We start from the raw sequence: 16,084 nt of genomic DNA on the forward strand, positions 1-16,084 counted from the left end.
GAAAAGACGAAAGTACCTCCGAAAGGGTACCGGGGCATTTTGGAGTGGAAGGACAACATTCCTGTTGGGCATTGGGCTGTTAGATTTAATAACTTGATTGGCTGTTTAATAAGAGATCCACGCTCCATTAATATTGCTCATAATTTTGAGGAGCAAGAATTTAAATGCATAAAAAAGATTTGGGAGAAGCTCATGGTAATTATTTAATATACTGCTGCTTATTTTGTTTACAATTCACAATGATTATTCTTATAGTGTAATTTTTTTGCCATGTAACTTGCAGGATCATTATTGTCTTGAAGACAACCCAGAGTCTTGGGATTATGTTATCCCAAAAATGGCCAAGCTTATTCGAGTTTGGAAGAGTGATCTAAAGAAAAGATATTTCACAAATTTATCTACTGATTGGAAGAGGATCTATGAGCTTGATAAGAGAGTTCCTCCATTTAATTGGATGACTCTCATTATCGAGTGGGAGGGTGAGAAGAAGGTAGATTATTTTTAATTTATGACATTATCATCACGTTATTTTTCATTTATATATTATCATCGCACATACTAAAAAATACTTTATTTTGTAGAAAATATGTGAAACGACATTGGCGAATCGTAGATCAAAGCTATACGATCACTTTTTAGGAGTTACTTCTTATGCTCAGATCGAGCATAAGTATTTGAGCGAAAACCCGGTATGATCATATTATTAAAACTGATTTCATGTGATTAGTTTCCTACATTTAATTTGGAATTTAATATATCACAGGACGTTTTGACTATGCCCCCCGACTCTTCTGGCTAAAAGAGCTTATACACCACCCCAGGGCTATAAAAATGTAGATGGAAATGACAAAAAGGTGGAGAAAATTAATGAATTGAACGTAAGTATAAGATTAATTTTAGATTTGTATATACTTAATGATTTTTCATCAAAGTTTCTAATTTTTATGATATATGATATGCAGGCGGCGCTGGAAGCTTCTCAAAACGATGTCTTCACCCGTGTCACGCAGTCTCGAAGTACAGAGGACACTCCTGTAGAGCCTAACCGCATGACCAGAGACGAGTGGATGGAAGTTGTCGATGGAGCTTACGGTTTACACTCAAGAAAGAAAGGAAGAGTGCCTCTGTCAAGTACTAGAGTTAAGACACTCACCACCACCAATAAGCCTAGCAGCCAATCTGTGACATCGACGCGACACGATGACACGTCATATGTAGTGGGTAAGATTGGAAAATACTTGATGAAGAATGTTGAAATTCCATTGGCTTTAAGTTTTCTTCCCACTATTAAGCACGAGTTAAGTGGTGCACAAACGACTTGGGATGTCGTTCAGCGACTCATCGATTCTCAACCCGTAAAGGACTTGCTTCCGCAGTCTATATACGCGGATATTATGGTGTTGGCATTTGATGAGCATGTAGCTGCAAGTGGTGGAGAGGTATATATGTCATATTATATATATGTATTTATTATGAGTATTTTGGAATATATTCTCATATTGATTTACATTCTTTTTAGGCTAGAGGAGGTACCGTCGTAGGAAGCAGCAGTACGGTACGGCATTCTGATGCAGCCGCCACCGATGATAGGGATCACGACGATAGGGACCACGACTATGATGAGTGAGTGATGTGTTAGACTTTTTGGTAACTTTTGTGGACTTTTGGATTGTGTTAAACATATTATGACCTCCTGATTATGTAGACTTTTGGATTGTGTTGAACATTTTATGACCTCCTGATTATGTATATATGTGAATTGTTAAATGTTAATATTGTGGATGTGAATCGATGAATGTAAATGTTAGTATTGTTGGATGTGAATGTGAATATTTTTGAATGTGAATCGGTGAACGTGAATATTGTTGGATGCGAATCGATAAATGTGATATTGTGAGTATTGTTTAATATATTGTGAATAATGGTAGTAACAGGTACGCATTCCCGATTAGGGGGATTTGCAATGCAGAAATAATTTTTTTACCTGATTATGTACATTGGCGACGGACATTTTTCGTCGCCAATGTATATTGGCGACGGGAATACACCTGTCGCCAATGTACATTGGCGACATGCATTTTTCGTCGCTAATGTACATTGGCGACGGGGACAAACCCGCCGCCAATGTACATTGGCGACATGGACAAATCCGTCACCAATACACTTTCGCGACGGGGTGGAGTCCGTCACCGATGTATTCCCGTCGCCAATGTACATTGGCGACGAGCTATAGCCCGTCGCCAATGTTTTCCGTCGCCAATACCTATCCGTCGCCAATGAACATTGGCGACGGATTTCCCCGTCGCCAATGTTTATTGGCGACAGGATTATTGGTGACGGACTCCGCCCGTCGCGAAAGTGTATTGGTGACGGATTTTGCTGCATTGGCGACGGATTTCCCCGTCGCCAATGCTCATTTTTCTACTAGTGAAACTGATTAAAAAACTTGGGAAGCAATATAAAAAGTTACGGGTACATCATTAATCCATTTAATATTTAATTGTAGACTCATAAAATGACCACTTTGAAATTAAAAACATAGTTCAATGTGTAATATAGATACGAGTAACTTCAGGAGCTGGCAAAGGTCACTTCGAGGGATGCAGTACGAGAAAACTTCTGAGATCTTAGAAGAATTCTACTTTTGTAGTATTTATATGTTCTAAGGTAGTAGGGGAAGTTCTTCGAACAATTCCCAGCAGACTCTTTCTTCTGGTTTTTTAGTTTATGTATGGTTTTTTTTTGGTTTTTTGTTAATCCATGGATGATTGGAAACAATTTAGAATAGGCTCGGAAAGTGACGACAATGTCCTCTCCTCTCCAACCTATTCTTCTTCTGGTTCTTTTTATCTTGGGTTTTTTGGTCACAATGTATATTCTATCATCTTTTGATTTATATAAATATATATGAACATGGAATCTCTCCCTGTTTCTTTCGATAAAAAAAATAGATAAGAGTAACTTGAGATTTCACCAATATTTTAAAGAGGAAATAACTCTGATAAATTTATCCTTTTCTTTATAAAAATAGGCGACTCTTATCACTAGGTAGTCTGTTGTGGGCTAGCCTAAATGAGGCCCAATATAGTGAGCCCACCTTTCCACTTTGGGTTACTATTGCACCTTCCTTCCTCTTCTTATGGACACTAGTGCGCACCTTGTGCAAAGCTGAACCCTCTTATTCTTTTAAACAATGCATTTTGAAGTTACATCTATTTAAGTTTTAATACATTTGATTTGATTAAAATTAAAATCTCTATATGTAAAAAATAATTTAAGTTTTAATATATTTGATTTAGAAATCATATCTGCTCTTCTATACTTAAAGAATGATCTAAGTTTTAATACAACACATTTGCTTTATTGTTTATAATGCAGTAAACACTGCAGCATGAATAGCAACTCCAAGTATGGAGGGGCAGATTTGATTTGCTGTTTTGCTACAGTAAAAAATTATAGCATGAATAGTACTTCGAGTGCAGAGGACCCGCTCTGATGTGCTGTTCACGATATAGTATTTTACTATAGTATAGATAGTAATTCTTTAGATTTTCTTTTAAATATAGAGGAGTAGATATCATAAATAATTTTATATATGGAGAGATAGAAAGAGCGCGCGCTGAAAAGAGCTTGAGTAAACTGTTAATATGTTGGTTGGAGGATGGATATGCTAATATGCTCACTGCTTCACGGATCTAATAATTCCAAATTACTTTTTTGGAATTGGGATGGTTTGAACCTGGGCTCTTCCTCAAGCATAGGACTCTCATGACTAATATTCTCTGTCAACAAAAAAATTGTCACATACGTTGATGACATGATTTTCTATATTTACATTTTATATAAAGAAAATATAGTATATGGGCTAAATATCCATATTGGTATTTTAATTCCATCACATTTAACAAGAAGATATTTTAATTAGGTAAACTTGCTTTAAGGCATTTTAATTGATTTAACTTACCAACAAGGCCATTTTTCTCATCGGCGACCAGTTTTCCGGCGAGAGCTCGTCACGTGCGTGACACATGATGACTTAAACTGTTTTTTAGCTGCTGATGTGGCACATATTTTTTGACGTGACGGTGTTTAAAGGTAGGAATTAACCCTCTAAAAATCCCAATTCACCCAAAATAGGACAGATCCGTGCCACATCAGCAGCTAAAAATCAGTTTAAGTCATCATGTGTCACGTACGTGACGAGTTCTCGCCGGAAAACTGGTTGCCGATGAGAAAAATGTCCTTGTTGGTAAGTTGAATCAATTAAAATGCCTTAAAGCAAGTTTGCCTAATTAAAATACCTTCTTGGTAAATGGGGTGGAATTAAAATACCACTATGAATATTTTATTGCCGTAATTTTATTATAAATGCTGCATGTCTTTTATTAATTAAAAAACTAAAACCTATCTCCCAAATTTAGTTCATTCTATTAACTTAGGTACCATTTGACAAAGGATTAAGCGATGGGTTAATGAGACTTAACCCCTTCTTAACTTGCCAAACACAAAAAATCTATACATGAGTTAAAGTGAGTTACCCTCCATAATTTGACAAACATAAACAATATAAAAGGATTAAGCTAACCCCCCTAGAGGAATTAAAATCAGTTAACCCATCAAAATAATGAGTTTACTAATACTCCTATTTAGAAGGATTAAGAGTTAACCATTCTAATTATAAAGAAAATAGTCAAAATCCTTATTATTCCCAAACACTAAAAATAATCACAATGACTAAAATAAAACTTCTATAATTAGTTACTAATTTAGTCATTCGGAATATCAATTAAGTAGGTTAACTGTGTTAATTATTCTCTTAATCTCTCTTCCTTAACTTTTTACCAAACATGGCTTAGAAAATATAGATCATATTACGATTGAAGATAACATGCACTTGGTCTGCAATATAAAACACATTTTCTGTAGCAATAAATGCAACCTCAATGGCTTTTGCAGCAATTCAAAGCATTGAATTATATTTGTAAAATATTTTCTGTAATAGATATATAGATGTTCAAATAATAAATTTGAGATTAACTTTCTCCAATAGATATTGCATGAGAAATTTTCTGCATGTAATATTTGATTATTTCTATAATTTGACCATGTTAAATAGCCGCACAGGACACAACTTAGTAAATTGGGTGGCGTTACAGGCATACCCTCGGGCACGCCTCCGGCCACCCCCTCTTAGCTACAGTACAAGGGACCCCTTGAGATTTTTTTGGGCCCTCTGTAGTGTAGCTAAGGGTGTGGCTGGAGGTATGCCGTGGGTGTGCCCGTATCATTTTTTTTAAGTAAATTTGAGGATCGGTAGTATCCTTTGATCCGCTACAATCATTGGCGTAATAAATCTAGATCATCGCTTTCCTCTTTGATTAGAGATATAATGCACTGTATCTGGCACTAATAGGTGTGGGCTCCACCACTATAAATCCTCACCATACAAAGTACACCATGGTTCACTGTATCCTCACTTTCTTCCTGTAATAATTTCGTCAACCCCTAAATCCCTGTCACAAATCCAACGGTCAGAAATTCTCTGATCACCTCTCAACGGTCAGAAATGCACATTTCCCCTCCCTTAAATTTTCTATAATTTATCGCCCATCATTCTCGCGAAAAAGTAAAGCTCGACAGCTTTTCAATAGGGGTACAATGCTCCTTAACCCTCTCAATAAATATTGGGTATTTCACAAAATGCGCCTGAACTTGGGGTGATTTGCTCAGAGCTATCATGACCTTTAAAAATTAGACAAAGTCCCTTGAACTTTTGCGGTTTCACAATGATCCCCCTGGACTTTAAGGGTGTTTTTGGCAACTCACCCAAAATTGATTCAAGATTGAGTTCTAGCCTGAATTGGTGCTACTTCGGATTAAAGGAGAGATGGTCCAAACTAGAACCAGATTAACGACTAAATTTTGGCCTATAAAAATCTAGGCCAACTCCAGCTTTATTTTTTAGCAAACACAAAACACTCAAAACTGGCCCTAGTTTAGCCCCGTCTGTTTTAAAAAGCTTGCCAAATATACTCTAAAATTTTCAATAAACTTTAAAGCATATTTTATTCTTGAATTTGTCGACGGAGAGAAAACAAAATAAACAATAAAGAGAATATTATAAGTTAATTTAACTAATTAAGCGAGATGTATTATTTTTTTTTTTTACCGAACTTTAGGAGGTTTAGGTCTGCATTTTTATATCAATTAATCCATTATATATATTTATTTGTATTATGATATTGTATTCTACTTTCGCTCACCGAGAGCTTGACATAAAATCTCGTTTACCAGTTCAAAAAACTCTAGGGGGTTTTGTGGAACTCTTCAACATTTAAGCGCTTTATGCCATCCCTAAAGTTCACTTTATCCAAAATCGCGGGGTTTTCTGAAATTTACCCTTAAAAATTCATTCAAATCCTAAAAAGGAGACACTGAGATTTTTAATGTTATTTGGTCCTCACTGCATTCTATTTTCGTTCGTTGTGCCAGTATCTCCTGAACTCTTGTGAGCATATAAGCCAAAAATTCTCAGGCAAAAAATATAAAAAAACAAGAAAAACATAGAAAGAGAAAAGAGGAAGAGAGGGGGAGAATGGTGATTTGGGTTTTCTTTTGCTGCATTTGGGTTTGGATTGCGAGCTCTGCTAATGGCGCTGCGGTCCCATCTGATGGTGAGAGCTAAAGATGCTTGAGACTCATTCTTCCAAAAAAAAATTTCCTGTTTTTTCAGAAATTAGTGTATGGGTATAATCTGGTAATCACAATGTAGGGTCTTGTTTATTTTTTCCCTTTTTTTTTTGATTCGGGCAAGTTTAAATTTTCTTTATAAGCTGTAAAAATGTTTGTTTTTGTAGATGTCTTGGGGTTTTAATGGATAATTTTTTGGATAATGGAAGTGGGTTGTTTCGGGTTTTGAGTGAAAAGTGGGTATTCGAGGTAAAAATTTGATCTTTGGGAGACTTACTGTGAGGTAAACTTTGTAGTTCAGAGGATGTCACTGGGGGAGTAGTGTTGGTGAAATGATAAATTAAATGCGTAGGGAGGAATTTAATAAGACTGTTGATGTCAGGTATTTTAAGCCTTTTTTTAAAAAGAATGATTAGCCTTGTAGAGTTTTGATTCTGATGTCTTTTGCAGATAATTAGATATTAAAAAAGATATGATTTATATTGTGCTAAATCAATTGCTACACGCAGTAGTTATACTCTCAGACATCAGTAACTGGGGGCCTACCGTCCCAGTGCAGATGATTGGCTCCTGTCTAACAGTTATTAGAATATCTGATGACTAGTAATATTGTATTATTCTCCACGAAGAGAGAAAAAAATGGTGAAATTGAATTGATCAATCAATACCGAAATCAGCTTCTATTGATTGATCTGCACGTGCCATCTTAGAACAATGGTAAAATCTCTTTGCAATGTGCAAGAGGTTTCTAACTCAAGTACCGCTTGTGTCGGGAATTATGTTGTTTTGTTGTTATTATATCAATTCAGAAGTGATTCTGTCCCGATTCTTTCTCATGTTCTCTTTCCGCTTGCAGTATCGGCCCTCAATGTTTTGTATACCTGCTTGAATTCACCACCACAACTAACTGGTTGGACCTCAAATGGTGGCGACCCCTGTGACCAATCGTCGGAAAAGGAATTACATGCTCAGGTTCAGCAGTTACCAGAATGTGAGCCTCACTTTTGTGCATTTTTCTATCTCAATTAGTTGATTACTAAGGTAACTGACAAAATCTTGTATATTAATGGCTCTACCAGCAAATTACCAGGTCTTGAACTTAGTGGGTCATTAGGTTACATGCTGCCCAGCATGACCTCATTGATTGAGCTGTAAGTCCTCAGTCCTGTGGTTCTCATATAAAATATTCCTCTTAGTCCTACACTTTATACGAATGCTGATCATTTTATTTGCTGATAGTGACTTGAGCAATAACAATCTTGGAGGGGGGAGCGAAATGCCATATAACCTTCCTCCAAATCTGCAGAGCCTGTAAGTTATAATAAAATGTACTCGGTTTTGGATTTTCATATGGCTGTGGATGTCTCACAAGAGATTGTTTTGCAGAAATCTTGCTGGAAATGCATTCGGACAAGGCATTCCTTACTCAATCTCGCTGATGGTTTCTCTTAAATACTTGTAATTGGCTTATGAGTTATCGATTCCCCTTATCGTACATTAAGTTTGCACAATTTGGACTGATATGAAGTATTGATGATTGTAGAAATCTCAATCATAATCAACTCCAGGGCGATCTGAATGATATTTTTGCAAAGCTTACCAATCTCTCCACATTGTAAGTAAAATTTGTGCATAGTTCCTCACTGAATACAGCGTTTCATGTCGAACTAATATTGATTGAATGCGATTTATGATACCATTTCTTGGTCAACTTTAGTCATCAGCAACATTCATGAGCAAGTATTAAATATGAAATTTGGCATCTGTAATATTTTCTTTAGTAGCAATTATTTGTTGTTTACAAAATTCAGGAAATTAGTGCTGCATATTATTAGTTATTTTAAGATATTGAATCTGAGAGTTTTCCCATTCTTTTGCTCTTTTAATAATTTAGCTCTCTCAGACATTTTGTTTGATTCCTTGATTTTTGTTTCTGTATCCTTGAGTATCTTCTATTATTTTATCATTTTATTATATATATTGGCAGGGACCTCTCTTTCAATTCTCTTACAGGTGACCTTCCAGAAAGTTTTGGCAATCTTTCAAGTTTGACAAAACTGTAAGGAATTATGAAAAGTAATACTCGTTAATATAGATTTGTATCTTTATATCACTCTCAGCTGTTTATGTATCGTAATGCAGATATTTGCAAAACAACCAATTTACGGGTACCATAAATTGCCTTGCCAACCTCCCTCTTGAGGATTTGTAAGTTAAGAATTTTTGATATATTTGCAATACGTCTGTCTTACGAAGATAATTAATATAAAACTTATGACAATTTGATTTATGATTATAGGAATGTTGCAAATAACCATTTCTCCGGATGGATTCCTGACCAGTTAAAAGGGATACATAACCTTCAGTAAGTACTTGACAGAGATGCTCATGTCGTTTAGTTCACTACTGACTATATTTGGTAACTGACTTGTTAAATTTAAAATCAAGGACTGATGGTAACTCATGGAGCTCAGGACCTTCACCTCCACCACCACCTGGTGCACCTCCATCAAATCGACGAACAAGCCCTGGTCATAGATCTGGTGGTATCAGTAAAAGACCGGCTAATGATGACAGCAATGAGAAGAAAACTTCTGGTATTGGTGCTGGAGGTATAGCAGGAATTATTATTTCCATATTGTTTGTTGGTGCAATAATTGCTTTCCTCCTTGTAAGAAAAAAGCACTTAAGAACTCCTGCGAATGGAAAAAAGCTAGAGCACAGCGACTCTGCGACAAATCCAGCTTCAAATATATTTAAAGGTAATTTAAGTGTCAACTTATCATTTGTCTTAGACTATATACATCGGTATACTTTTAGGTTATATATTCATGAAGGTGAATGTCTGCAACCCACTGTGATGAAAAACAATATGGATTAAATTATTTTCTGTGCAGAATTTTTTAAAGTAGATATGTAGTAGTTTCTGAGTAAGCTTAATTGGTATGCCTATCAAACCAAGGATCCTACATTTGGTGAATTTTGGGATTTTAAACATCCACAACAGCAAATTATGTGTAAATTAGCATTAGTTATTTATTACATAGATTTGTAATGCTATATAACATAGATTTGTAAGGCTATATAATAGCTAAAGAAACACATGAATAAGTTATATAAAAAGTTTCCAAGATATATAAATCGCTAGTTATGATAATAATCGTAATTTTTATTTAAAAAAGTGGACTTAATGAACTTTAGTTTTCAGCTTCTTGGTCTCGAATGCATCTCTATGTCTTTATATTGTATAGAATACCATATCAATTTTACATACATCATAATAGTACTATATGAGAGTCCATCAAATATCCAAATACCGAAATATATGATATGGTACCAATTTTTGTGTGCTGCTTGTGATTATTAGTACTTTGTGGTAATATCTGTTTTACCCAAACGTGCACAGACTATGAATACATATACAAGTGCAAGGCGTTCTCAATATTTTAGTTTGTGGACATCTTCATTGTTTTTCTTATTGTAGTTGATTTATTATGATGGATTTTAGCACCAATGTTTTTTTAGTATCCAAGGCAGCTCCATTTCTCCACACTGGATTATGAGAATTTATGCAAAAATTGTTTTGCATCTCAAAAACATAAAACAACGTTGTTTCATTTGTGAGGATCATGAAGATCCACTTTTCATTCTTACAGTTCAAAGTAAATACTACCAAATCACAATTTCAGTTATTCATATTTTACACCATGTTGCCATACGCTTTGTTTAATGCCGCAACTTCCATAATTTTCCATTAGGCAAGTCAATTTAATATTTTTTTCTTATCTGCTGAAACTTTTTTCTATTGTAGAAATGAAGCCCATCCAGTTTTCTCCTGCTAATAACTTGGGTACATTTCAATCATCTGCTCCTACTACTCTCAAACCTCCCCCTGCTGACCAACAAAAATCTATTGATTACAACGAGCACAAGCCTGCAGTCAAGAAACCTAATGCACCTGTCATAAAAGCAACTTTCTACTCAGTAGCAGATCTTCAAATGGCTACTGATAGCTTCAGCATTGACAGTTATGTGGGTGAAGGGTCTATTGGGCGTGTTTATAGAGCAAATTTCAACGATGGAAAGGTAGGTTTCTCTTTAAGTTGGCTTTTTGTTCCCTTCATTCTGCTTTTACTGTAAAAGTAGTTTTTTCATAATGAACTTGCTCTCTGAGACCAAGACCTGCTTCATGCAACGGGAATAGGATAAATCATGAAGTTGTAATGGGAATTTTTCCCGTAAAATCAAGAAGCTCTACTTTGTCGTGTTAAATGTATTAAATTACCCAAGCAGATCATAACATGACTAAGAGTCAGTGTTGTAGCACAAACTCTACAGCAATGACATAATTCATGAATTCTTTGGATGAGGAATTAAGGATGTATACATAATCCATGAACTTGTGTCCGTCAGCAATTTGTTACAGGTCCATCTTCGTGCTCCTTCAGTTTATGCTAATTCTTCCTTACTAAGCATATTGTTAAATTCCTTCAGTTGGAATCATTTTCAGAACACTAATTGTGATGGCTATTATTCTTATGAACAGGTACTAGCTGTGAAGAAAATAAATTTGTTTGGCATGCCAAACCAATCAACAGAGAACTTTATCGAAGTGGTTTCAAATATCTCACATTTGCACCATCCAAACATAAGCGAGCTAGTTGGCTATTGCTCTGAGCATGGTCAACACTTACTGGCCTATGAGTTTCACAAGAATGGCTCGCTGCATGATCTCCTCCACCTCATGGATGAATATAGCAAACCATTGGTTTGGAATGCACGTGTCAAAATTGCTCTTGGCAGTGCACGGGCACTTGAGTAAGTTACAGATTACTTATCCTTCTAGGAATCTTCCTGATCTAGATTCCTCTTGATGAAGAGTCTTGATATGTGAGGGTTGTGAATGCTAATAATGGATGCCAAAGAATGAGCTAGTTGCAGTTGTGTTATCCTACCATAACTAATTCACTTATCATCCTAAATTTTGCCAACATACTTCAATATTATTCTTCATCGTTTTCTTCTTCTTTCTCTTGCTATAGAAAACCTTGACTAAGAGTAATCAAAATTAATGGTTTTTAAACTATTTTTCTGTATATCGTAAGTTCGGAGTAAAAAAAAAAAACTTCGTCTAGTATTCTCTTATTGTCAGTGGATTAGTCTCCTTCCTTTGCATGCATTAAAGTTAAACTGAGACATTGAGCAGATAAAGAATGAGATTTTCTATAGTTACCTGATCATATGCTTACTTTCAGGTATCTACATGAAGTTTGCTCACCATCTATAGTTCACAAGAACTTCAAATCATCCAACATTTTGCTTGATGTCGAGTTTAATCCTCACCTTTCTGAATGTGGATTGGCAAGCTTTGTCCCAGATTTGGATTATCAGGTATATCATGCTCATATTATCACAACAAAAAAACTCAGAAACTTCTTTCGGTTCTTAGGTCATTAATCTAAAACCATAGAATAGTAAGTTTCCAAAAAAAACAATTTGAATGGAATTTTCTGACAAAAGGTCGATTATGAATTCTTAAATCGTTTATTTTCTGTTAATTAGTCTGAAATAAGTTTTGACCTTTCTGAAGTATTTGAGAACTTGACATGCAGAGCCTTTAGTTACTCTTTGCAGCCTGGAAACATATATCTAACGTGATTATGTAGATAAAATAATGCTAGGGGTACACACCATGAACCACACTCTTAACCACACCCCAAGACTCTCTATAGTGCTAGAGGGCCATGCATGATATTTTAAAAAAAATATCATGCATGGCCCACTAGCACTATAGAGAGTGTAGGGGTGTGGTTGAGAGTGTGGTTCATGGTGTGCCCCTAGTGGGACTCATGTAGATATAAGACAACAAATTTAAACAAACCATCTTACCTTTTCTTTTGCACACTTTAATTGCAGTCCTATCAACAGACATCTTTGCTCTCTTTCTGCATTAAAAATCTTGTGTTTTCATTTTACAAATTATTTGCAAGAATATTACAGGCCTTGGATAACAACATGGGCTCCGGATACACAGCACCTGAGGTTGCTATGTCCGGTCAGTATACTCTCAAGAGCGATGTTTACAGCTTTGGGGTTGTCATGCTCGAGCTTTTAACTGGAAGAAAGCCTTTTGACAGGTGAAAACACACCCGTGTGGTTGAATTTTTCATTGATAGCTACTTCCTCTGTAGAATCAACCGCTAGGGCACACATTGATCATCACCATCTTCATCCTCTTCTACTATCCTATTGAATTGTTAACAGCTCAAGACCAAGATCAGAGCAGTCTTTGGTTCGATGGGCATTTCCACAACTGCATGATATTGATGCACTAGATAAGATGGTTGACCCTGCCTTGGAGGGACTGTATCCTGCTAAAGCACTTTCGAGGTTTGCTGATGTCATTGCTCTTTGTGTTCAGGTAACTTCTGCATATGGAATTATATAATTCTCTTAATCATGTGGTTGTTAATTTAAAGCTAATAGATTAGGTATTTCAAGGAAAACATCGGACTTGTGTTTATGACACTTATGATCATTTAGCAAATCTTTGGATAAGTTAAAAGGACTCGACTATCCCTGTGTATAATTTAGGTTACTAGGAATGGAGATGAGAGGATCACAGTCACATAAACTAATTGAGGGTTAAACTGTCCAAGAAAGTCATTGGCTTAACATGTGATAAGTTTACTAATGATGGTGAGGGTAGTAGTTTATTCAAAAAGGTTCGCGGTGGTTTTCTATATATATAAAAACAGTTTAGTATATCTTCCTGCAAAATCCTGAGCAGTTCATGTTAGTTTTCAAGGGATAATTGCTGATAGCCCCCCCTCCCCCCCCCCCCCCCCCCCCCCCGCCCTCTCTTGTTTTATAGCCCAAGTGCACGTAGACTCCATTTAGTTCTACTTGTGCAGATAGCCCCCTGAGTGAACTTTCCTCGACCCAGGAGTCTATCTTCAACTTTGGACAATTAATTCAGTGTTATCCACACCAATAGAACTAAGGGGGGGGGGGGGTCATATATGCAGTTGGGTAATAAGTACAAGGGGTCGATCCATAATTAACCCTTCATGAAATTTACCCCCAAACCTTTTTTTATCATCTTACCTTCAAAAAATGTATTTTGTGTAGGTGGAGCCGGAATTCAGGCCGCCCATGTCGGAAGTTGTGCAAGCATTAGTACGATTACTACAACGTGCACACATGAGCAAGAGAACACGCAGTATAGATAAACTGGAGGCTGCTCGAAGAACTGATGACTCAGACTCGCAAGACTTTGTGCCATGAGTCATGACTGACTCATGACTAAGCTCGTCATTGAGGATCTTGGCATTTGATAACATTCGCTCAGACTAACGGGTATATAGTGGTCATCAGTGTGTTCGATTTTGCTGCTTAATATGACACACCGATGTTGAAACTATAGACGTGTTCATTCCAAACAGAAAGAAACTATATTATTAAATTTAAGGAGAAGATTATAATGGATCAAGGTTATCTTTGCTTATGCCTTTGTGAAAGTTTTGCTTATTCTGTCTTTTATATGATTCTGTGCTGCTTAATATGGCATATAAACATCAACAGTTACGTCAGTGAGGTACAATGAGTTCCTCTCATTATTCTTCACTAGTGTTCGTGCTCCGTGCAAAACACTGGACTCCTATTTTTTTAAGCACTATATTTTAAACTTGTTTCCCGCTAAGTTTTAATACATTTGATTTAAAGGAAAAATGCTTCCAGCCCCCAAAAGCCAAGTGAACGTGCTTCCCACCCCCAAGACTTGGTCAATGAGTGTTTTACTCCTAAAAATAAAGATTGTGTTATCTGAGCCCCAAAACACAAAACCCAAGACATTAAAACATGTGAAGAACATAATACCCTTCTCTCTCTTTCTTTTTTTTTATTAAAATATGATGATGATTATTTTATTATTTTTCTCTCTCTCTCTTTTTATCATGATGTACCAAGAGGATAGTTGAAATGATTGATGAGGATTATTTTATTATTTTTGTTTTTTATTATTTTTCGTTGTTTGTATTGGGAGGTTGTTAAAGTTACGGGTTGATTGTTAAGGTTACGGGTTGGTTGTTAAGGTTAAGGACTTGTTGTTAAGGTTATGAATCCCCTCTCTCTCTCTCTTTCTTTTTTTATTAAAATATTTTATTATTTTTGTTTTCTCTATTTCTTTATCATGATGTACCAAGAGGATAGTTGAAATGATTGATGAGGATTATTTTATTATTTTCGTTTTTTATTATTTTGGTTGTTTGTATTGGGAGGTTGTTAAAGTTACGGGTTGATTGTTAAGGTTAGGGGTTGGTTGTTAAGGTTAAGGGTTTGTTGTTAAGGTTATGAATCATCTCTCTTTCTTTCTTTTTTTTATTAAAATATGATGGGGATTATTTTATTATTTTTGTTTTCTCTCTCTCTTTATCATGATGTACCAAGAGGATAGTTGAAATGATTGATGATGATTATTTTATTATTTTCGTTTTTTATTATTTTGGTTGTTTGTATTGGGAGGTTGTTAAAGTTACGGGTTGATTGTTAAGGTTACGGGTTGGTTGTTAAGGTTAAGAGTTTGTTGTTAAGGTTAGGGGTGGGCAAAAACCGAAACAAACCGGTTCAACCGAAAAAACCGCCCGAAAAAACGGATCGGTTAACCGAACCGAATTAAATGGATGAGAAGAAGTCTCTAAACCGCCCGAACCGAATTAAACCGGTCTGGATCCGGTTTGAACCCCTGAACCGCCCAAAAAAAACCGAACCGAATTCTTAAACAAAAAGTAGCTGCGAGCCTTGGGTGTGAAGAAAATTTATGGCTGAATGTTTAGCATTTAAGAATTGTGGGGTGGAGTTTATACTAACATATATTTGAGTACGCTGATATAGTTAAGTGAGATTTCCGTAAATCAATACAAGATGTTGAGGTTGAAGGATAAATTTAGTGTTTTGGTCAAATTTCAGTGATAACATGAATACAGCTTGCTGGTGCTGGATATCAAATTAACCTATAGTATAGGCTGTCAAGGATATAAGACAATTCTTGATGAGAAAAAGGCAGCTAAAAATTAACGCAAATCATCAAAAGGTGTGTGTGCCTGCCAAACATTGTTCTTTCTCTAAAAAAGGCTACACAATTACATGGTCCTCCTAGTGTATTAAGCTAGTTATATTCAGATCATACAATTTGATTAAGTGGCTTAGTACAATTTTGATTGTTTCTTTTCAGTTTTGATTGCTTCTTTTCAGTTTTGGATATAACTAAAACTTACCCAGATTTTTGTGAAATGGAGTTAATTCGGTTCAAAACCGAAACCGAACCGAACCGAACCGAATTTCGGTTGGGCTGAATATTCGGATGAAGGAAAAAAAATCTGGATCTGGATGAGAG

General features: G+C 35.8%; 2 protein-coding genes and 1 long non-coding RNA gene across 3 annotated transcripts; all 3 read left to right on the plus strand.

Annotated features, from left to right (window-relative positions):
- Window positions 364–1,215, plus strand: LOC109844982. The gene is made up of 4 exons (XR_002248184.1): window positions 364–490; window positions 614–689; window positions 764–878; window positions 963–1,215. It is a non-coding gene; the product is annotated as an uncharacterized LOC109844982 (long non-coding RNA).
- LOC109844981 lies at window positions 1,221–1,721 on the plus strand. Its single transcript, XM_020414164.1, has 2 exons — window positions 1,221–1,439; window positions 1,520–1,721. The coding sequence occupies exons 1-2, from the start codon at window positions 1,242–1,244 to the stop codon at window positions 1,625–1,627; spliced, it is 306 nt and encodes a 101-aa protein (XP_020269753.1). The 5' UTR covers window positions 1,221–1,241; the 3' UTR covers window positions 1,628–1,721.
- Window positions 6,415–14,197, plus strand: LOC109844890 (protein STRUBBELIG-RECEPTOR FAMILY 6-like). The gene is made up of 16 exons (XM_020414061.1): window positions 6,415–6,674; window positions 7,547–7,681; window positions 7,770–7,841; window positions 7,930–8,001; window positions 8,077–8,148; window positions 8,234–8,305; window positions 8,678–8,749; window positions 8,833–8,898; window positions 8,990–9,055; window positions 9,139–9,452; window positions 10,502–10,776; window positions 11,237–11,508; window positions 11,946–12,081; window positions 12,691–12,827; window positions 12,955–13,111; window positions 13,822–14,197. The coding sequence occupies exons 3-16, from the start codon at window positions 7,810–7,812 to the stop codon at window positions 13,975–13,977; spliced, it is 1,899 nt and encodes a 632-aa protein (XP_020269650.1). The 5' UTR covers window positions 6,415–6,674; window positions 7,547–7,681; window positions 7,770–7,809; the 3' UTR covers window positions 13,978–14,197.

Source organism: Asparagus officinalis, chromosome 6 (genome assembly GCF_001876935.1).
Source record: "Asparagus officinalis chromosome 6, Aspof.V1, whole genome shotgun sequence".
Lineage (NCBI taxonomy): Eukaryota > Viridiplantae > Streptophyta > Magnoliopsida > Asparagales > Asparagaceae > Asparagus > Asparagus officinalis.

Excerpts from the sequence above, each read along its gene's own strand:
- LOC109844890 (XM_020414061.1), top strand. The coding sequence starts at position 7,810 with ATGCTGCCCAGCATGACCTCATTGATTGAGCT. Across the intron at positions 8,149-8,233 it reads ATGGTTTCTCTTAAATACTT|AAATCTCAATCATAATCAAC; the intron begins GTAATTGGCTTA and ends TGATGATTGTAG. Across the intron at positions 12,082-12,690 it reads TCCCAGATTTGGATTATCAG|GCCTTGGATAACAACATGGG; the intron begins GTATATCATGCT and ends AGAATATTACAG.
- LOC109844981 (XM_020414164.1), top strand. The coding sequence starts at position 1,242 with ATGAAGAATGTTGAAATTCCATTGGCTTTAAGTTTTCTTCCCACTATT. Across the intron at positions 1,440-1,519 it reads TAGCTGCAAGTGGTGGAGAG|GCTAGAGGAGGTACCGTCGT; the intron begins GTATATATGTCA and ends CATTCTTTTTAG.